Source organism: Petaurus breviceps, unplaced genomic scaffold (genome assembly GCF_028583685.1).
Source record: "Petaurus breviceps papuanus isolate PSGF00001 unplaced genomic scaffold, PetGlider_PUasm1.0 90650, whole genome shotgun sequence".
In the NCBI taxonomy this organism is placed as follows: Eukaryota; Metazoa; Chordata; class Mammalia; order Diprotodontia; family Petauridae; genus Petaurus; species Petaurus breviceps.
This window is the reverse complement of record NW_027187299.1, coordinates 1420817-1447048: the sequence shown is the minus strand read 5'-3', so window position 1 is coordinate 1447048 and position 26232 is coordinate 1420817. Positions and strand designations below refer to the sequence as shown.

At 40.7% G+C, this 26232-nt stretch overlaps 1 protein-coding gene across 3 annotated transcripts; it reads right to left on the bottom strand.

Annotated features, from left to right (window-relative positions):
- Positions 1-779: 779 nt before the first annotated feature.
- Positions 780-10436, bottom strand: IRF2BP2 (interferon regulatory factor 2 binding protein 2). Of its 3 annotated transcripts, none has more exons than XR_011163747.1 (3): positions 7531-10436; positions 5998-6888; positions 780-1809 (listed from the first exon to the last, which is right to left on the bottom strand). XR_011163747.1 is itself a non-coding variant. In XM_069064841.1 (2 exons), the coding sequence occupies exons 1-2, from the start codon at positions 8657-8659 to the stop codon at positions 6179-6181; spliced, it is 1839 nt and encodes a 612-aa protein (XP_068920942.1). In that variant the 5' UTR covers positions 8660-10436; the 3' UTR covers positions 5788-6178. The 3 variants fall into 3 exon arrangements, 1 of the variants encoding a protein (XP_068920942.1); XR_011163746.1 differs by lacking the exon at positions 780-1809 and adding an exon at positions 3189-3967; XM_069064841.1 differs by lacking the exon at positions 780-1809 and having other exon boundaries at positions 5788-6888.
- Between the last annotated feature and the right edge of the window lie 15796 nt (positions 10437-26232).

Below are 26232 nucleotides of genomic sequence, written 5' to 3'. Positions count from 1 at the left end.
AGCTAGTAAATGATATGACTTGTAGTTCTTGGGTCTTGATTATCAACTATGCAACATAGCTCCTAAGAAGCCAATTCCCATCCCTTAAAACAAACTTTGAACTTCCATTGGGGGAAAACAGTCTGACATAACACTGTTACCTAAGGGCATATGTTCTCTTTAGAGTCCCATGAGGGCTCCATTGCACTGAAAGGCTTGAACTAAAGCCATATAACCTCCAAATGCCCCACCCAGAGGCTGAGATCATTGAGTGTCACTCCTATTTACAAATAAATAAATTTACACTGGGAGCTTGTGGGCCTAGTCTTTGGAACTTGATTTTCTCTGCAGAGTTTAAATTTCATGGTTTGGTACAAAACTTGTCTTTGTAAATTGACCTATTCTGAGCATATAAAACCATATCTGCTGCTTTGATTTCAATAATGCTAGTAAAATGGTGTTTATGTAATACAATGTTTTCATCAATAAATTCTGCATTGCTTAGCATAGTGCCTGGCACAAGTGCTTAATAAATGCTTCTTGTCCTCACTTGGCTTGATTTCTTTTACTTGTACCCTCAGGCTATGCAAAGCAGATTTACAATTTTTTTTAAGAGATAAATCACACACGTACTATATATACAAATACAGTACTTAGTGAGTACATTATGGTTTTAAAAGACATTTTTAATGGGCCACTGTATTTGTTCAGAGCAAATTCTGAAGTTGTGATAAGAATACCTTGTTTGCATTTTCCTATGAAATAATCTTTTGTACTGTTGAGCAACTGCAATGCAATACTTTTTCTTTTTATACAAATTTTACTTCACTTACACAAATAGAGTAATAATTATTCTTAATAGATTCATGTACTACATCATACATTTTTGCTCTAAGGTCTGAGATTTTACTTCTCCACAAATACAAATGTTATTTAGCACATTGCATTTATAATATCTTGTTATATTAATCCTCTTTGATGAAACCACTGATTTCCACAACCTACACATATATTTTCAAATTAAATTTTCCAGTATAGGCCCATACAAATATGAACATTTAGTAAATACTCTGAAGATAATTAGGAATTCAATTCAACAAACATTAAGTGTCTGTCATGTGTGCAAGGTGTTACAGATGTTTAAGGAAGCAGTGCACATAAAGATGTCTATATTATAGAATGTAAATTATTTTAAGGGCTTTAAAAACAATATGGTAGACACTATGATAGAAAACAAAATGACTGATGAAATTTATTCCTTTAATTTTCCTTTATACTATACTAAAGTGGGTAGGGAGTGATTGGTGCAAAGACCAATGTATTAGTAATGTAAACAGTATACACGGCAATAAAATTATGTACAAAATTATTTGTTAATGGTGAACAGGGATAGCATAGACAACTGAAACTCAGAGATAGCCCCAAATTATTCAATCTCACTGTCCAAACCTTTGAACTAGGATTGTTTACAAACTGACTCATTTGAGTGCCTTCTTCTCTCTGCCCCTTCTTAACTTATGATAAAGGTATTGATGAGTTGTGAGATGGCAAAAATGCAGATGGTCAACAGGAGCAGAGGATTTGTATAATTCATAAATGAGATAATTAATTTCCTTGATAATTTTGAGCTAGTTGTAGTACCACTTATAACTTAAGTCCAAGCAATGGCACAGAAAGAGTTAATCCTAGTGTCTTCTCCACTCCTCACCCCTCCCCCAATATTTCCAGATTCTTGGATAATGAATCGGGTAAACATGTATTCCATTCATCGGTGGTGCAGTCTGACCTTGCTCTATGACAGAGGAAAGGCGTGTCTTCTCAAACTGCTTCCTATGAACAAAAGGCAAGCAAATGAGGGTGACTCAGGACTTCTAGTGGCCTACATGCAAGTGAACATTTTTCTGAATGATTCCACGCATACACTTAGGAATCAGGAAGAGAAACATTTTACTCTTCACTAACCAAATAAAACTATCTATAAATCATATGCAAAATAACTTCGAGTAACTAGGGGCTCATAAAAATCTGGGAATTAAAAGAACTTCCTTGGTTTCCCTTTTTTTTCCCCTTTGGGGAGGAGGGGTTAGAGCAGGCTATCACATGAACAATCAATTTGTTGTTGGTGGTGTTTTTTTTTAAGTGAAAAACCTGAAAACAATCACTTCTAGTCTATCTTTGGAAAATATCTTTTTCATCTTTTAACTGAATTTTCCTGTTGTCTTTTTAAAATTTAAATTTAATACAACACAAACTACAACAACAAAAACTGAGCCAGTGACAGGAGAAACCTTATTTACTAAATAACAAATTTTGTTGCAGAGGATTCCACTATATGATTTCAGTAACATTATCATCTCTTATAGTATGCATTCTGCAAACTTCTAATATTAGTGAAATAGAGTTGATGAAGGAACTCAAAATTATTATTCCATTCAAACTTTAAGTGTATTCCTTGTAACTATTACTATATGATGTTGCCATGATTTTGATTTGAAACATTCTATGTGAACTTGCTACCCTCAAAATGGTTTTACACACTTTTATTTAAGTTAAAGTGATAAATCAATTTAAGGGAATGAAAGGCTAAGGATATTCTACAAACTCTGTTGCTATATAAGCATATGTATTAATTTCTACCTTTTCCCCTAGTTTTCTCATTTACAAATTCAATGCTTCAAAAGTGCCTTATTTGAAACTGAGACATGGTTTTTTGTCTATCACTTTATTCTGAAGCTTCCCAAAATGCACCTTTCATGTCTTGGGAGCCTTTAATTCATTGCATCTACTGGCATGACACAACATGGCTATCTCACTTTTATCACAAAGCTTTCAAGAAAATAGAGTTCTTTATATCTTGTGAAGCTCCTTACTCCCACTCCTGCCACCAATTTCATCACTCTCATTTACCTCCAACCTACTTCTGTGGAACAAAGGATTCTAGTATTGTACACTGGAAAAATAAATAAATGCAGAACCTAAATATTTCCTTGTTCAGGATTCCCTCCTCCCCCCAATATTTCTCTCCTTACCCAGATGTCTTTCCTCGGACTATTTTTGTACTAACAGTCTCCTTTGTCTCATGTCCTTTACCCAAACATTTTCCAAAACAAAAACAAAAACCCATATCCTTAAGTGGCACTATCACTGTCTCACTATCAGTGAATGCAGGCAGTTCTGAATTGTACCCCCCAAAAAGCACCAAGAAATGGTCAGCTCTCCCAATGTCATTTTATTTAATGCTAAAATCTTTTAATTATTAATATAACAAATGACAGTATGGGTGAAATTCTAATGAGAAACTGTAGGCTATAATGGTGATACCAAAGATTCACACATTTTTGTTATCACTACCAAGTCAAGAAAAAAAATTGTATCCCTTTCAACTTTTTTTCCTCTAAATTAAAAAAAAACAACAAAGGTTAAAAGGTGGTACAAAATGAGGCACCTTTCAAAGACTTGCTGGCCAAGGGAAGTTTTCACAAAAAGTTGTAAACCATCTATCTGTACATTGTCACAAAGTTTAATAGGACACATTAGAGATGGTACATGTTTAATTCAAGAAACTGCTAGTGCATAAAGAGATAGGTACAACACTCCCCCTACCACCCACACCCCCAAATTTTGTTATTAGTGCTGAAAACATTGCTGAGCTATTAGAATTGGAAATTTGATACTGCCTAGGTATGGTAGATCACTGACATTTCTTATCCAACTGTGGAAGTTCCTTCTGCACTGTCATCAGGTACAACAAAAGGTCAAGCAAGGTCCCAACAATCCCTGCCTGGGCTTTTAAATACATAAATGAATGTCAGAAAGTAAGAAAGATATCAATACTGTCCAGCTAAAAGACTTCCATGAAATCTTGTACAAATGCTACTCAGATCTTTTGCAGGAGACATTTTGAACAATAGTCTCAAATTTTCTTCCACTGTAACATCAGCCAAGAGAAACCTTTCGTTGTTGGTTCCACAGCTGGATGAAGTCTTATCTAAACAGCAAGAAATAGTTATTTGTAGGAATATCTGTATTAAGATTGCAAGACTACAGATAGCTACAACACATTGGGTGAACTGACTGCCTAACTTGTTAACATTTGTGAACCAATATTCACTTTTTAATAAAATATCTAGATGTACATTTAAACAGACCAACATGGTTCCAAAGAATTCTTTACAGCTGTGTTTATGTGCATTTAAAATTGCCTATATGTGTGTTTCTGCATTGTGTTTACATAAGAGACTGGTCTGGATTGACAGTCAAATATACTCCAGTTTTGTAAAAAGCATAAAAATTACTTAAATTGCTTAATCATTCAAGTCTGTATATATTGTCATAATGATAATATGGATGTAATAGGGATCTGGACAGGATTAATGCGAGTCATTAAAAACAGTAAGAAAAAATGCTCTACTTGGTACAGTATCTGATATTCAAGTGTTAACTTGACCCATTTAAAAAAAAATTTCATCCACTGAAGACTGTATAAATGTCAGAATTTTAAAAAAGATAACTGAAGACAATCCAAAACTGGTAAATTTTTGTTATTTTTCAAATAAAAGTTGTGCAGGTATGAATGTGAACTCAAAAAACTACCCAAGTAGGCCCTTGAATTCTTCAAGAGACTATTTTTTAATGGTCAACTTTGAAACATTAGACCAAGAAGATTTTGAAATACTGTTCCTGACAATATTATGTATAATAGCACACACTTTCCCCCCCTTCCCCCTCCCCCAGTATCAATGTAAGACAACTATTTCTAATAACTGATTTATTGATTTCAAAAAAAAAATCATTTACTGATGCAAAATTTTGATCGAAAGAAATTCACTTTACAAAAAAGCTTCCAAAAATAGTTTTTAAAACGGGGCATGTCTTATGTAAAATTCTTCATTTCTTTCATTTTCACTATTTTATTTGATCACTTTTCATAACAATATTATTTATTCACTTTGTGTTTCAAACACATGTAAGAAGGAAATTACAGGTTTCCTCCACCCACATTTGGGCTGTCACTGATATGCCTGGAGGCAATTCTGGCAGAACCTCAGTTGCTGCTGTCATTGTACCATACTGTATTTACCACTAACTGGAAATGGGATGTAGATGATAGCATCAATAGCAACAAAACTACAGGTAACTGATGATTCCCCCCCCCACCCCAATAATTTCCAAGTTGACTATACTACTTCTCTTGTGACTTCTCTCAAAGGAAAAACAAAAAAACGAGAGTTTCTAGGGCGTCGTTGAAAAATATAAAGTGGCGCTGCAGAGCTAGGATCTTTTCAAAGATGGCAGTGCCATGCTGTATACACCACAATCAATTATAATTGCCTTCCATCACTGAAATTGTACATTATGTAATCAACTAAAGCATGCAGCTTTGTAATCTTACAACTGATCACGTGAACAGTGGTCGTTTGCCTTTTTAAAACACACCAAAAAAACCCAACCCCCCCAAAAAAAACCCCAAACCCAACAACAACAACAAAAACCACACACACACACACACCACGCAATACAATCCCAGAAATCCCTAACTCAGCAGCGCCTCTCAGACAAGTCACCCTATGGCCCAAGAATTGAACTTTTCTTTAAGAAGTAAAGAGAAATGCAGTAGACTTTTTGTCTACTTTTTTTTATTACTATACAAGGACAATGTTTTGATGTGAACCCCTTTGTTATTTCCTATAGTGATATCCCCACTTAACCATCTTGTCCCTTCTATTTGCTTTCCTTCTCAATCATTCTGCCTCCTTTTTGATTAAAGAAAGGGGCCAGGAATAAGGAATAACAGACAGTAAGGCGATCTTACAATGTCAGAAAATGTATTTGGCTTTTTTTTCTTTTTAAAACAAGTGCATACAAATACAGCTAGAAGCATTTCTGGTTTGCCAAGTGCTCTAAAAAAGCAGCGCAAGTCACAGCCTACATTAAACAGTAACTGTCACCAGGATAATAAAGCACAAAGATCTGCTAATAACGTTAACAAAAGAGGAAAATGCCTCTATAAGTACATACCTTTTGTCGTCAAAAAAAATATAGAAACACAATGTATTCAAAAAAAAAATCAAAATTATACAGCCATGTTTATGAAGTCTACATTTCCCTTGTCTTGGATATATATATAGAGAGAGATATATACACAATTCAAGCAGTTTTAGATAAGGGCGATCATTGGGTTTTTCTGAAACTGGAAAAGTCACGAGTCTCTTTCTTTTTTCACTTTCACATCTCCAGCAAGAATGGTCGCAATTTCCCCCTGCATAAAGGCCCAAGGGACATTGGAGCCCACCAGAGGGCATTTCTCCCCACTGGGACAATAGACCTCTCCACTAGCTCCCTGCTGTTTGATGCTTTGTCTGGAGCAAGGAAAGCAAAACTTGTGCGAAGGAACCGAAGGGCACTGCACGAAGTGGGTGTCCTCAAGACGCTCATGGCACAGGGTGCAACACAGTGGGGCACTAGCCGCCAGAGAGGAGTCCGGGAGGCTGGCGGGGTGCACTGGTTCCAGTCCCCCTGTGTTGGACCCCTGATTCCCCACTTCTCTGGGGCCCAGCCTTCTTTGGTTCATAGAGGATGGAGAAGGTGGACTGTTGCTATTCCTCCTGGTAGTGGAGTGAACTTGGTTGGCATCTTTGGAGGCGTGATTGCCCCCTGCATTGTCTGCTACTAAGATCAGAGCTGCCATGGGGGACTGACCATTCTGAGCCGCTTCTGGCGGTGTGGTCCGGTTGGAATGAGGTGAGACAGTGGGTGGTGGTGGAGACACAAACGGCGTGGGAGTCATGGGGATTTTCATCCCTTCTGTTTGGGTTGTTAACCATGGCTGCGCCTCTCCATTGATCTTGGGAGGGCCAACTTCACCTTCTGGCTCTGGGGAAGGTTTCCTCTTCCTCGCTGTGCGAGCAACTAAGAACACAAAGAAGTAAAGAAAAAAGGGAGGGGGAGGATGAACATGCATTTGGAGTGATCCTTTGCATCAGGATTTAGAAAAAAACCCACAATACAGGAGTCTTAATGCACATAACCAAATTGTAGGTGTCAGCATATGCTGTTTTAAAATGTCTAATAGGTAAACTGATGTGAAAAAAAATATGGCCACAAAAAGGAATTTGATTAAAATAAATTACACACCAGAACATAAGACGTGTGCCTGCTTGCCTCTTTAAAATTATATCTAGGAAATGACATAAAATCGACCCATGTGTGTACACCAGACTGGATACTGCATTCTGACTAAATACATGTGTGCTGAACAGGTTAAAAGGTGACTAGGGACTTCATAACTCCTCTCCCAAGAATGTGCTAGGAAAGGAAAACCCTGTCAGTGTCTATCACCCCAGTCTGACTCATCTCTGTTATGCTGCTTCAGCACATGAACACGTTGCCACCTAAGCCATGGTTCCGCCTTATGCAGATCAGGAAGTTGGGTGTTTGTTGTTTCTGGGGGCTGGGGCAAAGTGGCAAAAGAAAGCACCCCCCAAATCCTCACCCCGCTCGCTCCCCGCCCCTCCAAAAACGTGCACTGCGAGTCAGCAAGGTGCGGCCTACCTGCTTTGGCCCCGTTGGCGCCGTTGGCCTCGAAGCCCAGCATCCTGCCGGGGCCCAGGGCCGGCTCTTTCTTGAACTTGCCCTCGAAGGGCCCCGAGTGGCCGTGCTGATGCAACGCCAGCAGCGTGTCCCGCACCGTCTTAGGCTTGTTCACCCAGTCCTGCTCCCCGGGCCCTCGGCCCTTGCCTCCTCCCTCCCCGCCGAGCTCGGCCGCGCCCGACACAGAGACCGCGGTCGAGGCTGCCGCCAGGTTGTCCGAGGGGCCTCGGTGCGCCGCCTGGGGCTGCTTCTCCTTGGCCGTTTCCCGCGGCTCGTGCTCGGCGCCCGCGCCGCCGCCGCCTGACACTGAGCCGGACCGCTTATGGCCGCCCAGCTCGGCGGGCTGCGCAGGGCCCAGGGCGGTGCCGCTGCTGCCGGAGATGGCGGCGAGCGAGGCGGCTGCGGCGCGGCTGCTGAGGCTGAGGGCGGCGGGAAGCGGCGCGGCGGAGCCGTTCATCAGCGGCACCAGGGTGGGCGGCACCGCGTGGCCGCGCCGAGGGTTGGGGCTCTGGCGGTTGAGCTCGGGCGGCTCCTCCAGCTTGGAGAAGCCATTGGGCACCAGGATGCCGTTCACTTGCTGCTGCTGCGGCGGCGGGGGCTGCGGCTGCTGCTGCGGCTGCGGAGTCGTAGGCCCGCCCGCAGGCTGGCGGCTCGCTCCGTACTCGGAGCCCAGCCTCGGGGGCGCCCGTTCTGCCGAGGCGGCGGCCGGCGCCAGGGGGTAGCGTTCCAGGCCCTGCGGGGCCCGCGAGGCCGCCTCAGCAGCGGCGGCAGTGCCGTGGCCCAGCTGCTGCTGCTGTTGTTGCTGCTGCAGGAGGATATCCTTGGTGGAGAGCGGAGGCGGCTTCGAGGCGGCCGCGGCGGCCGAGCCGGGCGGGGAGCGGCCCTCCGGAAAGCAGCCGTGCGCCCGCTTGAGCTGCCGCGCCGTCTCGATGACAAACTCGACCCGATCGGCGCCCTCGTAGTTGACGCAGCCTCTGCACACGGGCTCGGTGAAGTCCCAGATCATGGCCCAGGGCATGCGGGGCAGGTCACACAAGTAACATGATTGCCGCCGAGAAGCGGCCGCCACCGCCACAGCCGCGGTCGACATGTCCGAGCAGGAGGAGGAGGAGGAGGTGGAGGAGGTGGTGGTGGTGGAGGAGGAGGAGGCGCCGCCGCCCCCCGCCGGCAACACTCGCACCCTCCCCCCCCTCCAACCCCGCAACTCCCCGACCAGCGGAGGCGGCGGCAGGGGTGGCTGGGGCTGCAGTGGCGGCCGAGGCAAACCCCGGGAAGCCTTGGCCCCCGTGCAACGCTCCCAATGCAGAAGGGGAGGGGGGCGGGGAGGAAAAGGGTGCAGCCGAGGCGGCAGCAGGTCCCCTCTGCCGGTGCGGGCCGGCCGGGGACTGTTGCAGGGCGGCTGGGGTTGCAGCAGCAAGGTCCCGGAGTCCGTGCAAGCTGAGGCTGCAGCAGGTCTCCAAACCGGTGCAAACACCGGACGCGCTGGTGCAGGGGAGTGCAGCAGGTCTTCGGGGCCGGTGCTAAGCGAGGAAAAGGGGGTGGGGATGTAGAGGGGGGCGGGGGGAAGGGAGGCGGGTGGGTGATGTGATGCAGCCGCCGAGGGTAGCTAGCCCGAGTGCATGCCGCACCGAGGTGGCAGTCAGCGTGGAGTTACTACGCAGCGCGGCTCCCCAAGTCAGTCGTCCCTCACAACTACAGCTGCTGCTGCTGCCGTCGCCTTCACCACCTACTGCTTCCCCCAGTCGCTGGCGTCTCCGCCCAACCCCAGCTACCGCTGCTACTGCCACCGCTGCCTCTGCCTCTGCCGCTGTTGCTGCTGCTGCTGTTGCTGCTGCTGCCGCCGCGGCTGCTCCACTTCTACAGACTTGATTCTTCGACAGCCTCCGAAGGCGCCTGCGCGTTAGGGTCCCCCTCCTTTCTTGCTGTCTCTCTCTCTCTCTCTCTCTCTCTCTTTTTCCTCTTTTTTTTTTTCTCTCTTTCTCCCTCCCAGTGCTGTGCTCATTGAACTTCTGCCAAGATAACAAGAGCTGCAAGAAGAACCAGCTCCTTGCTCGGAGCGCTGGCTTGTCAGCAGCCCTTGAAGGGAGGAGCAGAAAGTCTTTCCAATGTGAATGTGATGCAAATGTTGTTGTTTTTCTTTTCCTTCACTTTCCTCCCCCCGCCCCGCGCTACACCCATTTCACCTTGCTCCCTCTCTACGCTACATTGACATTATCAACCGGGATATTTTCAAAAGTCCTTTTGGCCCTCATCGCGCTGAAAGAGCAATCCACTACCCCCACCCCCCAAGCTTTGCCACTTTTTAAAAAATGTTTTGGAAGGTTTATAGGATCACGGCTTAAATTTATGCATGATACTTCAACTGTGGGTTCAAAACCTCAAAGAAGGCTGCATTATAAATGTGTTCTGGGTTGCATTTGTAAAAAATATTTTAAATTTCATTTGATTTAAGAAAATGAAACAACATTTATTGACAAAGGGTAGACTTAAAAATACCCACCCATATTCATATGCTTGTGTTTGTTATTTTTCACTGGTTTTCATGTGTGTGGGAAAGGAAAAGGAATACTGTGCAAACAAAATACATTAATCCTTTTCTAATGTAACTTGCAGTATTACCGGGAATGAGCAGATATGATGAGTTCCTCTCCTCAAATACATTACATTATTTCTTCCATACAATTTCAAACGCTATTTGACCATTACATCCACCAAACTACAGTTTAAATGGGGTGTCTTCGTCTATGTGCTAGCCATGGTTAGATGAAGCAGTGACACCACAGGAAACTCCTTGAATCTGGGCTGGTTTGTGTGCAATGGACTACGTGGAAGTGATCCCTGCAAACTCAGCTGCCTGCGGGTCGCCATTCCCTACAGCGCAGCAGCAGCAGCTTTATGTAGGTTAGAGAGGGGGAAGGGAGCTACTTGTGACGTTGGCATTTTGTCCCAGGCTGCCGCTGCCCCATGTGCCTCAGCCGCGTTGTGCGCAGGCTCAGTAGAGACGTGACTCTATGCAATTGGCACTTGAAGCCTCATTAAACGAAATGCACATTCCAGGGATAGAGAGAAACAGAGAGAGATCTATAGCCAGCACCTCCGTCACTGCACTAGGCACCGCCTCCCGGCTGCTATTTCTGGGATCTCAGGTCCCTCCCTCAGTCAGGCTAAACTTTTACTAAAGGTAGTGAGAGCAGCTTGTACAGTACTTAGGGATGGGTGTAAAAAGCTTCACTATAATACTCATCTTGCAGTGATATGAAGCCTACTTTAAACATAAAATCTGCGGCCGTTCTTTCATTCAGAATAGGGATGAGTAGACTGGGGCCAGTGGCACCCAATTGGTATTAGGGCTTAGAAGGACCGTTTACAATTGTACATTTGGCTGCTGCTGTAAATTTGGTGAAGGGGGAGGGGCGGTGTGTTTTTAATTACACACTCGGCTGGGGTTAGTATGAAACTTGGTTGTGGGAACAAACCCGGCTGGCGCGAAGATTGATTTACAATTAAGGAGTTAGTGTAGACTGTTTTCGTGTGCACATAATGAACTGAAATTTTTATTTTTACCTTTTATTCTGCTGCGTTAGTTTTGGAATTGTGTTTGTTGGCTAGTAAACACAGGGAGTACTCCTCTTCAATTAAGAATTTTAGATTTCCATTTTCAGCCTTTTTCCTCCCAGGGAATCCGGGTTCACATCTCTTCTTGAGACTGGAATGAGCTGGTTAAGTGTGGGAAGATCAGGGTAATAATTATATTGTGTTTCCTACAACTGGATTGGTTGGGAGGGAGAGGGGGAAAAATCCTGCTGACGTTCTTCTTTTGTTGCTGCTCTTCAAAATGCCAGGTTGTTTGAAAGGATTAACCAAAAGGAAAAGAAAAAAAAACACCCTTAGAGAAACAGTTGTGGTGAATCTTAAATCACATGAAAAAACCTGTTCTAAAAACTACAGAGGTACTTTAATGCCAAACTTAAATGTTTTTACATGTTAAACTCCACATAAGTCTCCTCTTGGGTATTTCCAAAAAAGAAGGTGCTACTAATAACTCAAAAGACTCCCTGAAGCACATTGTTGGATCTCTGCTCCTCATCCCAATCCCAGCCTCACCCTATAATAAACAGGGAGAATGTAACCACTCCAGATCTTACGCCGGTGCAAGCTGGGACACAATGTAACCCTCCCTGACCTAGTCTAGTGCAAACGGGTTAGGTAACTTTTTATTCTTTACAATTGTGGCTGGTAATACCATTCCCCTTAGCATATTTCTCCCCTGAAGAGTGGGCTAAGGAGACATCTCGGTGGAATCCTATTGCCCTACCACATCAGTGTGTGATCGATCATCCATTCTCACAGGGATACTGCTGAACACTGGCATAAAACAAGAATCATAATATAACTAGTAACTTTATCGAGGTTCCATGGTCATAGAACAGACCCTTCCTCAATTTACCAATAATGCAATGCCTTTTTTTACTAGGTGGTAACGGCAATGTTGAGTGAAATAAAATTCACCCTTAAAAGCATACTTTTATTAATTTTATATAAAACTTTCTGGACTATCATGATCCAAGCTCCTAAGAATTCACACCTAAAACGGAAACAAATAACCAAAAATAAATTCAACTGTGAAAGATACTGAGTACCTCAAAGGAGCTATTTTTTTTTCCAAATAAACATTTCCTTTTTATTTTACATCGGCTATTTAATGTTGAAACTAAATTGTAACTTCCTTGATGAAAGGATTGCTTTAAAATGGGGGGGGGGAGAGGGAAACTATTTTGTTACTATACTGCTCTGCCATAAAAAGCTCTGGATATAAAAGAGTTAAGCCTTCTTGCTGGGCCTTTCAGAATAGCAATTCCTCATACTGTATCAAAGGTCTTTCAAGCCGCCTGAGCTTTTACACTGCTCTGAAGCAGGTTTATCAATGTATACTAAGTAAACAAACCTTTGTTTTTGTCTTCCACCCACCGTCCTCTCTCTCTCTCTCTCTCTCTCTCTCTCTCTATGTTTGGCTCTCTCTCTCTCTTTCCCCCTCCCCCGCCCGCTCCCTCTCCCCCCCTTCCCCCTCCCTCCCCTCCCTCTCTCCTCAGACTGAAGTTGGATCACTTCCAAATCGGCTGCAGAAGCAGCTATTGTTGCCTCCTCCACACACATACAGGAGCAGGGTTTCTAGGGTGAGGCAATGCGTCTGCAATTCACAGAGACAAGGCAGGAATTGTAATTGTACTTCATCATGTGACGACTTATGAAAGAGGAAGTTTGGATGGTTTAGTCACGTAGTCCTCTGCCCTCTTGCTTAAGCCTTTAGGTCTTCTCAAAGAAAAATTATTATAGTGTTTGCCCCTTGGAGTCAAAGGTGCAAAACTGATTGCAGTTTGAGCTCATATATTAATGCATGTGTGGACACACATCGGCAATGTAAACTTTTATAAGGCAGGGGAGAAAAGGCAGAGAGCAAACCTGCCAGTTGTAGATGGATTTTAACTGGAACAGAGAAACTGCAATTTTTCATAAGCACTAGGAAAATATACTATGGGGAACAATTCTACATGGACTAGATGAAGTAATCGGGTCCTTTCCAGCTCTGATTTCTATGGTTCTCTTTTATAAAATCATAGCTGGAGCTAAAGGACAACTATTTAAATAATTACTGGCAAAAAGCAGGAGTTGGGGTGGAGGAAGGAGAAACGGAATGGAAGAAAAGGGAGCAAAACTGATAGTTGAAGCTTCAGGTTAGAATGACTAGTTTTCCAAAATGACAATGTAAAAAAAATCTTTTTAAACCAAATTGCATCCCACAGAGCTTACCAACCCCTCCCCCAGCATTCCTCTTGACGACCACATGGTAACCTTGCACATACAGTATGTATACAGAAATAGTTACAAGTAGAGGACACCTAATGGAGTTCAGCAGTACTGACATGAAGCTGCATAAGGCTATTGAACTAGAGGAGAATATAACCATATTTCCCCATTACTGGATGTAATACTATAATATGAGTAAGAAGAGTATGATTTCATTGATAGTTTGGGGAGATATTACTCTGGTGACTGCACCGAGTTCATTGATTTCATCTCAAATCCAGATGTAGAATCACAACCTTTGTTTTCAGAATGCAGTTCCTGGTATGATTTTGCAAACTAAAGCTTACAGAATTGTGTCTCTGGGGATATTTGGAGTTGGAGGGCAGATGGGAACAGAACTCTAAAAACAGTTACTTGGATTTCCTGTGACTTCTACTCTGGGTCCACTATGTTTAGATAAAAGTCTGAGAAACTCTGTAGGACAATCTTAGGCAAATTCAAATTATTTTTCTTTTAAAAAAGTGCTGACATAAGCTTCTGAAATAGATGAAACAACCTAAGTTAAATAACAGTATATATTATAATTCCATTTTATTTTTTAAATCACAAATATATACCTTTGGAAATATATTCTGTTCTTTGTGACCTTTCCTTATAGACTCTATCTGTCTTGTGCATAGAGAGCTCATGGATAATTAAAGAGACCTCTGCATATGAGGGAAATAAACTCTCTGTGGAGGGTCTGAGAATCAGGCCAAATAAAGTTGAAGGAGCTCTTAATCATTCATATATTATGTACATACTCTGTTAATCATCAGCTTATGTGTAAACATATTTACAAGCTCTCATTTATAGTAAAATTTGGGGTCATGATGTAGGCTGACTACCTACTGTGTCAGAATTTAAAGAGCCTGAGTGAAAAATACAGACAAAAGAGAGATTGAGGTCACTACACTAGCTCAGTTTGCAAGAAAAGTTGTAGGAGAACTGGAAAGGATTCAATAGTCATTTGATGCCAGACATACTTTATACGAAACTCTTTTATTGACTTTTTGAAAAACAGTATGATGGAACTCACTCTTATGGATTAATTTTTCAGTTCGATGTGGAGTTACCTTATGCAATTTTAGTTCAATTCAACAAACATTTAACCTTCTACAATATGTAAGGCACTGTATGGGGTGTTGGGGATATACAATTCACAAGGTATTCACTAAAAGAGAATAATAATAATATGATGCTCATTCATTTATTCACCAAATATTTATTACCCTATTCTGTTCCAGGCACTGTACTAGGCATTGGGAGTATAAAAACTAAAATGAAAACACTTTGTGCCCTCTGGGAACTTACATGGGGGGAGGGGTTTGAATACAACATGGTTGCCTATAAGGTAATACAAATAAATAAATATATGTATAAAAGGTAATTGGGAGGAGGTTGCTGTACGTCACTGATAGCCAGTGAAATCAGGAACAGCTTGAGGTAGGGGAAGAGTCCTTGAACTGAACACTAACAGAAAATAGGTGTTCTAAGAGGCTGCAGTAAAGGGAGAGTTCATTCCAGGTAAGGCAGACAGCTTGTTCAAAAGCCAAAGATGGGAGATGGAATATCATTTATTAGAAACAGCCAGTTTGACTGAATGGTAGAGTGAATAAAGGAGAGTAAAGTGAAATTAATCTGGAAAGATAGGTTGGGACTAGACTCTGTTTTGAATGATAAACAATTCCTGATAGACAAAGGAGTTTAGATTTGATTCTAGAGGCAATGGGGAGTTACTGAAGCTTTTTGAGCAGGGGGGTAATGTCTAAAAGTGCTTTAGGAAGATTATTTTGGCAGCTGAGGGGTGGATGAATTGGAGAGGTGAGAGACCAGGGTAAGAAACTAACTTTACAATTACAATTTAGGGGAAAAATGAGGATGCTAAATTTCTTTTCATTAACTTAGTTGCTTACAATGCATGCACATTAATTATTAGGAAGGTGCAATGTAATTATTCAGTTGAGACAATTGAAAGAGAAGAATTTTCTAAGAAATGTAAAAGGTTAAGATCAGTATAATGGTTTTGCACTTATAGTTTTCATGCAATAATTCTAAAATAAAATTCCAGCATTAATATTAATGTAGTGTCATTCTTATTCCCACTTTGAAAATCTGAGGTGTTAGGAGGTTAAGTGATTTGCCCAAGGTCAGACCAAAGTTAATGGCAGAATCAAGACTAAAAACAAAGCCTCAGATGCTTGGTCCATTGTCCTATGTAATACATTACTTAAAACAGGGTCTTACAGCACTTTTTTTTTATTGATACATTATGCTTCTGCACAACAGATACTTCCCCACAAACACCATCCCTTCTTCCCTCTAAAATCACTACAACATACAGTTTCTGAAAACAGTTAAGCAAACTGCTGCTGATAGACATCACTATCTATTTTTGTAGTTTACCAGTTTTCAACAAAAAGGAAGGATGTGTGCAAAAATACATGTTTTTTAAAACCTAATAATTTATAATTTTTCAAGTTTCCACAGGCAGAGTTCAGAGGCCCAGCAAAAGTGATGTCATCTCCTGTGTGTTAGAGTCTGTTGCACAGATATTTATAACACACTTGGGGAAATCAAGAAAATCCTTGAGCATTTCAAAGGACACTGAATCCAAAGAAGAATATAAATTTACAAGAGATATTTCCAGATGGTGGAGGTGGGAGATATTCACCACTCTGATATGTCTAATCTGGATTTCTTTAAATAACATACAGCTCCACATTGGATTTTCTTGCTTTTAAGCAAGTATTGATTTGGGGGCTGGTAAAACCATTAAAATGTGCAAAGTGTTTTACATACATTATCTCACTGGATCCTCACAAGAACTCTGTGAAGTATGTGTTATTATTATGGTCATCTTAGAGATGAAAAAACAGGCTAAAAGGGGTTACAAGACTTTCTCGAGGTCCTATATTACTATCCGATACTAGTAAGTAGTGTTCAAACCAAGGTTTGAATCCACTAAGCCATGCTGCTTCAGATCAGAAATGGGTTTAAGCCAGGAGTTTAACCCAATAGTTCTTAAATTGGAATTCTCTGCTTCCAGTGATAAATCAAGCTCTCTGCCTAATTCCATTAAAAATAAAAAAATTGAAATTCATAAAATCAATTAATTTGTTGTAGAATTTCAGCTTTGATCAACATTTTCAGCCACACAAACCCAATGTGGCAGTTAACATTGAAAAGAGAAAAGCAACTCACAAAAAATTAGTGATAGAATCAGCAGTTGAAATGGCTGCTTCCAGAGCTCTCAGCCCACAGATGGTAAGGGGGTTGAACAACTAACTGGTCAGAAGGAGATTACAGGGGTCTCATTGCTGGCACTGGGGGCAGGACTCAGTTGCTTTGACCATACTCAGATTTAAATTGAAGTTCTAAGTGGCAGTCCCAGGGCAAGAAGGAGAAGTAGCACATCAGAGATTGAGGCCACAGTGGAGTTCATCCCAGTTCTAGGGCAGTGTATCAGCAATGCCATATTCACAATGCCTATGGAGATTACAGATATGCTGATATAATTATCCATCACAAAATATATCATGCTTGCCATATGGGGAATAAACTAGAAAATTTACTAAGATACCAAAAGACCGAGTCCCAAAACCAGAAAGCGAAAGCCATCAGAGTAGTTATGACATTGGCACAGGTAGATAAAGTAGAAAGCACCCACATTTTCAAGCCTTTAAAACAGAACAGGCTACCTCAGGCAAAGGTCCTCCTCTCCCCACTCACAGCAACCACCCAGCATCCGGGAAGCGCGCTCCCAGCAGCTCCGGCCCCTGGCAGTCCTCAGCAGGAGTCCTTAGCAGAAATTCTGGCTAACTCAAAAAGGGCTTCGTGCTGCCACTGCCTCTGCTGCTGCTGCCGCTGTCGCCACCACCGCCAGCCACTGCAGGAACTCTAGTTTTGGCTTCCGCTTCCTCTTGCTCCGCCCCTTCCTGCTACGTCAGCAAGTCCAATGGGGCATGGAAGATCTTTAAATCCCATAACCCTTACAGGCAGACCACAGCACAGACCAGGAGAATAGTGAACACATCTCTCCTTAGATCATACCACCTTGGAAAAACGGAAAACTTATAGGTCCTTAGAAGTGTCTCTGAAAAACAGATGCACAAAACCTCTGAAGCTTGGGACAATGCACCCTCCACCCTGGAAATGGAACCCCACTTTAGCAAAGAGTTAAAAGTAAAGAAATAGGCTGGGAAAATGAGCAAATAGTAGAAAAATATTCTGACCATATAAAATTACTATGGTAACAAGGAAGATCAAAACTTACATTCAGAAGAAAGCAAAATCAAAATTCCTACATCCAAAGCCTCCAAGAAAAAATATGAATTGATCTCATGCCATGGAAAAACTCAAAAAGGATTTTAAAAAGTCAAGTAAGATAGGTAGAGGAAAAACTGAAAAAAAAGAATGATGTAAGAAAATCATGAAAAAAGTGTCAACAGTTTAGTAAAAGAGGCACAAAAAATACTGAAGAAAATAACACCTTAAAAAACAGAATAGGACAAATGGTAAAAGAGGTACAAAAATCCAATGTGAAGAAGAATGCCTTGAAAAGCAGAATTGACCAGATGGATAAAGATATACCAAAATTCACTAAAGATAAGAATTCATTAAAAAAAATAGGATTGACCAAATGTAAAAGGAAGTACAAAACCTCACTGAAGAAAATAATTCCTTAAAAATAAGAATTGAGCAAGTGAAAGCTAATGACTCTGAGACACCAGAAAATAATGAAACAAAACCAAAAGAATGAGAAAATAAAAAATATTGTGAAGTATTTTATTAGAAAAACAACTGACCTGAAAAACAGATCCAGGAGAGATAATTTAAAAATTATTGGACTTCTGGGTCATACTATGATCCAAAACTACTCTGAAGGACTTATAATGAAAAATGCATCCCCAGAGAAAGAACCAATGGAATTTGAATACAGATCAAAACATACTTTTTAAAACTTTATTTTTCCTGGGTTTTCATTTTAGTCTCTGTTTCCTTTTATAACATGACTAATATGGAAATAGGTTTTGCATGATTACACATGAATAATCTATTTTTTTAAAGAATATGTAGTTTCTGCCTTAAATAACAACAAAAGGAAAGACATTAGCAATAAAGGAAAATTCTTCTCCCCAAATGCTACCTCCCATTTAACAATCTTTATAGCCACATTTTGCATTTGATCCAAATCAATATACAAGACTACTTACCAGAAACAAAACAGAGAAACTGAGATAGAAAAATTGAATCCATTTTGTATTTTGCAGTTAATATCAGAAAATGTAGTAGAAAGCTTCATTGTACTTTCCCAAAAGAGGTATCTATAACATGAATTTAACTGACTAAATTTTCTGAACCAGCTAGTTACCAGAATACAATGTAGATCATGCAATCTTTTGAGCTGGAATTCAAGAGAGTTTTGAGGGAAGAACTCCATGTGTCATAAAATTTTCAAGTCTTGTGAGTTAAGGTAAAGAATGGCCATGATCTTCACATTATCAAAAAATGTATAATTTTATATTCTGGAGTGCTAGCTAAAAATGACTCTTGTAGACCCTATGCCAAAATGAAAGAAAGTGTGGTCTAGGGAATAAAACCCTGTACAAGTTGTTAGAGGGACCTGGGTTTTCAATCACAATTTCACCTTTGAACTTCAGTAAAATCACTTTCCATTTTCCTGCTTCACATTTTGTCTCTGTAAAATTGAGTCAGGGAAGGAGTCTGATGATCTATGGGGTCTTTAAGTGATTTGGATTTCTTAGATGTGCTGTACAAATAATGACTATCTATTCCTATCACCTAAACTCTTAAGTGCTTTGACAAAAGTTGCACTTTCATTTTTAGAAGATGAAAAAGGAGGTAACATCAATAATCATGATGATAATAGCTCACATAATAATGGTAATAATAGATCACATTTATACAGTACTCAGGTTCACAAAATATTTTCCTTACAAAAGCCATGTGAAGTAGGTGGTACAATTATTTTTGAGGCAACACAGGTGTAGTGGCATGACTCTGTTATGTACTAATTTGTATCTTGGACAAGTCACTTTACATGTCTGGGCCTCAGTTTCTTCAGCTGTAAAATGAAGGCATTGGATTAGATGATCTTTAAAGATTTCTTCTAGTTCTAAATCCCATGATTCTAATAATATCATATTCAAAGTAGATAGAACACTGAACTTGGAGGCAGGAGACCAGGGCTCAAATTCCAACTCACAGAATTCTATGATTAGAGGTAAATCATTTAACTTCTCAGGTTGTCAGTTCCCTCATCTTTAAAATGGGGGTAATAATAATTCTTATCCCTCTGTTTATTGTGAGGATGATATTTTTACTATCTACCTAACAGGATTGTTGTGAGAGTTATTATTATCCTTACTTTATAGCTGTAAGAGGGGACACTGAAAGGTTGATAGGAAAGGACCCTGGATTTGAGGTTAGGGTACCTGACCTTTAGTCCAGGCTCTGACACTTACTAACTATACTGGGTAATCTCAGTCAGTTCATCAATCAGTAGGCATTTACTTATTAAGCACTTATGCTGCGCTTGAAGGTAGAGATGGAAGGGAGGGAGGAGACGAAAATGGATAGGTACCTGCCCTGGAGAAGCTTACAATCTGTTGTTTGTTCTTCCTTTTAAAAGAGGACTAAGAACATCATGGGGTGATGTCCCGACTTGATGGATTTAAAGTGAGGTAGATTTGCACAAAGTCACCAGCCTCACTCTCTCTTCCAGGATCATTGAAGGTCAGTGGTAAGACAAAAGTCAGGACAACTGGCCTGGGATACAGTGGATGACTTTGGTGTCTTCTATGTCTCACCAAGCTCTAAGCATTCCACAGAGCCTGCTTCCATCTGGTTAACAGGAGATTGTTACTAGTGTGCTTTCTATTAACCACTGACCAGTAGACTCACTTGGCTCTTAGGAAAACCATTTCCTTAAATGGCATAGCAAGAACAATAGTTAGAAAACATTCTCCCTCCCCCCTAAACCTAGATCATACTTTTTCACAAATGCAGGCAACATCCATTGGATAAGCAGATGAAACTTAGAATACAATGATGGCAAGATACATATGTAAGATGTGTCAGGAAGACGAGAGTTAAAAATCCAGCTTCAGATACTTACTAGCTATTTGACTCTGGACAAGTCACTTAACCGCTGTCTGCCTCAGTTTCCTCATCTGTAAAATGGAGATAATAATACCATCAACTTCCAAGGGGTTGTTATGAGGATCAAATGAGATAAAATTTGTAAAGCATTTAGTCCAGTACCAGACATATAGTAGACACTATATAAATGCTAGTAATTCAGTATTATTATGTGTGGCAAAGGCAACTCAGAGGTTCTACTGCAGGGCATGGAAGGTCTTTCTTTCTTTGTAAAGTCCTCAGTCAGCTACCTTGGGGTTAAAGGGTCTCTGCTGGGCAAGTTGCTCAGCTAGGTTCACAGATTCTTTGCTCTTCACAGAAAGCAATTACTTTTTACTGCCCACTCAATAGGATTGTTGTGAGGGACACATTTTGCAAACCTTAAAAGTGACATACAAATGTCTAATTGCCAGAAGTAACACTCCTTGGATCTGCTTCTTCCTTCAGTAACTGTTTAGTTATAAACTTTCTTATCTGTCTGGAATATGTGCCTCAGCTTCCTTGCTGGATGTAGTATCTCCTACTGGTCAAATAGTTTCCCTTCAAAGCTACATGGCCAACTTGGAAGGGAAAGAGAAAGAAATTACACTCTTCCTTCCCCATTCAGCAGGGTTCTCCTCTACTGATGGCTCTTACTCAAAATTTCTGTAAAGCTACCAATTCAGCCTTTTAATAACCCTCAGAGTCATGGCTGGTTTTCTGCTTATCCAATCATGTTGCCTCTTCTGACTCAGCTACAGAGAGGTGTTCATACACATGTCTCCCTTTATACATATAATGACATACTAAATACAAACAAAACTAAATCAAGGTAATTTTTAGGGAGAGGTCCAACACTTGGGGCTCAAGAAAAGCATGTAGAACAGGGAGTCTTAACATAGGGTCCATGGGCCCAAAGGGTCTATGAAGAGATTTCAGGGAATCCATGCACTTGGATATAAGATAACACATTTATATTTCAATATAATTGCTTTTCTTTGTAATGCTATGTATTTTATTTTATGCCTTTGAAAATATTATTCTGAAGAATCCATAGGCTTCATCCAATGGATTAAAGGGATCATGGCACAAAAATGCTAAGAACCTTTGATACAGAAGGTGGCACTTGAGCTGAGCCTTGAAGAAACTATGATTTTAAGAGGTGGAGGGGAGGAGGGAAGACAGCTGGAACAATGGTGCAGGGAAAGAAGGAGAGGAAGCACCTTATATGAGGAAGAGTAAGAAGGCCAGTTTGGATGAACCTTGACGTGCTTAAAGGGGAGTAATATGTGATAAGACTAAAAAGGTAGGTTGGGGTTAGGTCATGAAGGAATGTAAATGCCAAACAGGCAAATTTATGTTTGATCCTAAGGTAACAAAAAGCCAATGAAATTTACTGAGCAGGAAAATGACATGGTCGGACTTGTACTTTAGGAAGGAGAACAATTAGGAGGCTTTTACAGGAGTCCCAGTAAGAGGTGATGAAGCCCTGTACTAAAGTAGTGGTCATGTGAGGGAACAGAAGAAAACAGATTCGAGAGATATTGTGGAGGAAGACATGAGAAGATATAGCAATTGACTGGATATATGGAGTGAATGAGTGACATGTTAAAGAAGAGACTGATATTAGAACCTGGAAGGATGATGGTATCCTTGAAAGAGATAAAAAAATTTGGAAGAGGGATGGGTTTAAATGGATAGATAATGAATTCTGTTTTGGGGCACGTTGAGTTTGAGATGTCTCTGGAATATTTAATTTGAAGCATTCAAAAGATACAGATGCAGGATTAGAACTCAGGAGAAAGGCTATTTAGATCTGGGGCCCATCTTCATGAGATGATAATTAATCCTTTTTAAGCTGATGAGGTCAAAAAGATAGAGAAAGAATATGTAGAAAAAGAAGAGTCCAGACGGAGTCTTGGGGTGTACCCAAGAGAAGCAGTTAGGAGGTGTGATATACATGGTGATCCAACAGCCTCATTTTCCTAATCTATTAAATATGGATAACAATACTTGACATGAGACCATTGTGAAAGATATCCTTTGGAAATTGTAAAGTGATAGATGTGTAAATTATTACTATGTATAAACTATTACTATATTACCAAACTATTACCACTGTAATTCATTGTTCAAATTAGCATTAGCTCAACAAGTTAATTCAGCAGATATTTATGTGCCTACCATGTGTTAAACATAGGGAAATAAAAAATAATAATCCTTGTCCTCAAAGAGTATACAGTCTACCATTTTTATCCTCATGAAATAGCTGTTGACCAACATGAATTAAACTAAATTCCTCTTAAAAGAAAGAAAATGTATCTTCTGGGGTTCTAATCAGTGATGACATTTCTCTTTACCAAACTGTGTTTTGATGATCTGCTCTGCTGCTTATTTGTTCCAGTCAAATGTGCTCAGCAAGATAACAGTATTTTTCCAGTAAAATGAACTATAATTATTTTCTGCATATATTTAATAATGTCTTCAATTAAAGTCTAGCTCTAAATCTAAGATCCTACTCTAATATCTCATCATTGAACTCAGAGGAAAGAGAAGTCTGATCCTATGTACTAAAAAGTCAGCCCAGGAGGAATGGAAAACTTAAGAATAAAAATAGGAAGACAGAGAGACAGTTCTGATGAGGGGCAAAAATAGGAGTTGTGAAGTGACTGATAAAGACATACCAAAGCCTCACCAACCAATGTCAAATTTTAAAAGACAAAGAAATAAAGACAGGTAACAGAAATTGAATAAAGGCCATGGCATGGTCATATAAGACTAGAATCAGGACTGCTAATGCTTAAAGTGAATTGAGGTTACTGAAGGAAGATAAGGAATTTTAAGCTTATATTGGAGAAAAAAAAGGAGAATCAAAGAAGGAAGAGAACCTTTGCTTAGGGTTAATGGTACCATGATAACTAACAACAGAGAGAGGGCAGAGCTGCTTAATAGTTGTTGTTGTTGTTTTTTTAAAGCAATCAGGGTTAAAGTAACTTGCACAAGGTTACACGGCCAGTTATTTCTGGGTGTGGTGCTAAGTATCTGTGCCCGGATTTGATCCCCAGGTCATCCCGACACTGGAGCCAGTGCTCTTACTCGCTGAGCCACCTGGCCACCCCAAAGCAATTGGGGTTAAGTAACTTGCTCAAGGTTACACGGCCAGGTGTTTCTGGGTGGGTAATAAGTGTCTGAGCCCAGATTCGATCCACATGTCATCCTGACAGTGGAGCTGTTGCTCTTACTCGCTGTGCTACCTGGCTCTTCTCTCGGCCATGAAGAATAACATTTGTCTCGCAAGGGAAAGAATAAATGTGCCTTAATGGGAGCTGATAGCCAAGCTAGTAAGTAAACACCTATTTGCTCCTGTAATGGGAATGCAAATTTGAAGATCTTCCCTGCCCCTAGGCTAAAGTGCACCTGGAGCCTGGGGTGGGAGGCTTGTTTTTCAGTAGATACTTCTTGATTGGCCAGTGAGTCAATAAGGTTGTTACATTCTCTGAGCCAGGAGAAGGCTATATAAGCCCAGATGTGTAGCTTTGTTTTGGGGGCTCACTTTGAGAAGTGTTCTGTGATTTGGTATGGATTTTGGGAAGCCGTTGCCCAAAGCCCCCTGGCTTTGAAAAACCCAGATGTTGAAACCCAGATGTTGATTTGGTATGGATGTAACAGTTGGACAGTTTGGAAAGCTGTCTACTTGATCTGTTTCTGTCTTGATACTTCTGCCTGTATACTTTGAAGTTCGGGGTGCTGACCTTTTCCCCCTGAACGAGGTAAACGATATATGTTTGACTGATTAAAGTAAGCTTGTTAACCCATTTTGAGTTGCTTTCCTTTAACAAAGCAGATTGAAGAACCTGTGTTGGCAGCAAACCCTGAGGACGCTTGGGGTGCTTGCTGCTACAGCTCCTGGTTAACTTTTATAATCTTGTTGAAATGAACAATATCCTCAGTTAACTGAAAGGACTGGCAAGTATGATTACTAAGTCACTGTAAGTGTTATATGAAAAAAGCTGTATGAAATAGGAGCCATACCATAGGATTGAAGGAGAGAATGTTGTCTTGATTTTCAAAAAAGAGAAAAAGGAACAGAATCTGAAAACTGTAGCCAGTGACCTTGACTTAGATTCTTACAAAAATTCTCCAGTGGTTTACTAAATTGATGGTTAGTAGTCATATAGAAAAGAAGTATTTGGAACATAGCTTCATCAGGTACAGGTTATGTAGAAAGAACTTTCTTTGACAGTTAGCAAATCAGTAGACCAAGGAGATGTTATAGATATAGTTTATACAATTTGATAAACAATACCATACTCTTCTTATGGAAAAGATGGATCTTGATATAATTAGATGAATTTAAAGTTAATTGAAAGACTGGAATCAAAGAACATTGGTTAAAGATTCAATGTCAACTTGGTAGGAAGTCTCCAGTGAAGTAGCCTCAGGATCTCTACTTGACCCTATGCCATTTAACATTTCATTACTGATTTGGATAAAGGGATGGAGGATGAGTTCATCAAATTTTCAAATGACACAAAGCTATGAGGGATAGTTAACGCACTAACTGTAATAGGCAGGTTCCAAAAGATTCATCATTGGATAGAATCTAATAAAATGAAATTCAATAGGGATAAATGTAAAGTATTAAACTGAGCTCAGGAAATCAGCCTCTTCAGTACAGAATTAAGGACCCAAATCACTCTGGCTTTCACTGATTGACCAATAATAGGTCCCAACCAAAGCCTCACTTGCTAGTTATTTAGGTTTTGATGGCTGAGAGCTAGTATAAAATAGCAATTGTTTCTGTTTTGCCCAGAAACTCTGAGGGTCTTCCCCTCCCAGATTTTTCTTTAGGTAAATCAGATTAAGTTATCTTTTGCCTCAATTCTTACCTAGCCTTTAATCAGTGAGTGGGTGTTACCTCAGACAAACTGAGACCTGGGAGAGACCTTAACTTAAAAAGGTCCAGGTTGTCCACTGCATGTGGGGCCATTGCCAAGTTATCTTGACCTATGTTTGGCCACTGAACTCTGATAACTCAAGGACAGAGTGAAGCTGATGACTTTGCATGGTCCTGCCTCACTTAAATCCCATTTACTTATAAGTCAAGACATCACCCTCTTAATGTCATCCATCCTCTTCAAGAACAAAGGAAGAACAACAACAACAGAATTAAGAAGGCATGTGTAGACTAAAGTTCATTTGAAAAAAAGATCTGAGGGTTTTTAGTGGACTACAAGCTCAGTTGTGCTGGCAGTTTGAGTAGCCAGCAAAGCCAAAGTGACATTGGGCTAAATTAAGAAAAGCACAGTTTCAAGGCACAAGGAGGTAATAAGTGGTCCCTCTGCATTCACAATCCTTTTGATCCCCATGGTTTAAATACATTAAGAAGCTGGAGATTATCCAGAGGAGGGCAACCACGATGGTGAAGGGCCTTGAATCTATAACATATTAGAATTGGTTGGATGGAATAGGCATATTTAGCTGGGGAAATCCAAGAAGATGACCGCTGTCTTCGGGAATTTAAAAGGCTGTGATGTGCAAAAAGGATTAGCCTTAGACTCTTTGGTTCCACAAGTTGGAACTAGGAGCAATAGATGGAAAGGAAATCACAAGGAACTTTTCCAATTTAGGCTTGAAGTCATGAAGAACTTTTCAACAATTAGAGCTTTCTGGAAA

Excerpts from the sequence above, each read along its gene's own strand:
- IRF2BP2 (XM_069064841.1), bottom strand. The coding sequence starts at position 8,659 with ATGTCGACCGCGGCTGTGGCGGTGGCGGCCGCTTCTCGGCGGCAATCA. Across the intron at positions 6,889-7,530 it reads CGCCAACGGGGCCAAAGCAG|TTGCTCGCACAGCGAGGAAG; the intron begins GTAGGCCGCACC and ends TTGTGTTCTTAG.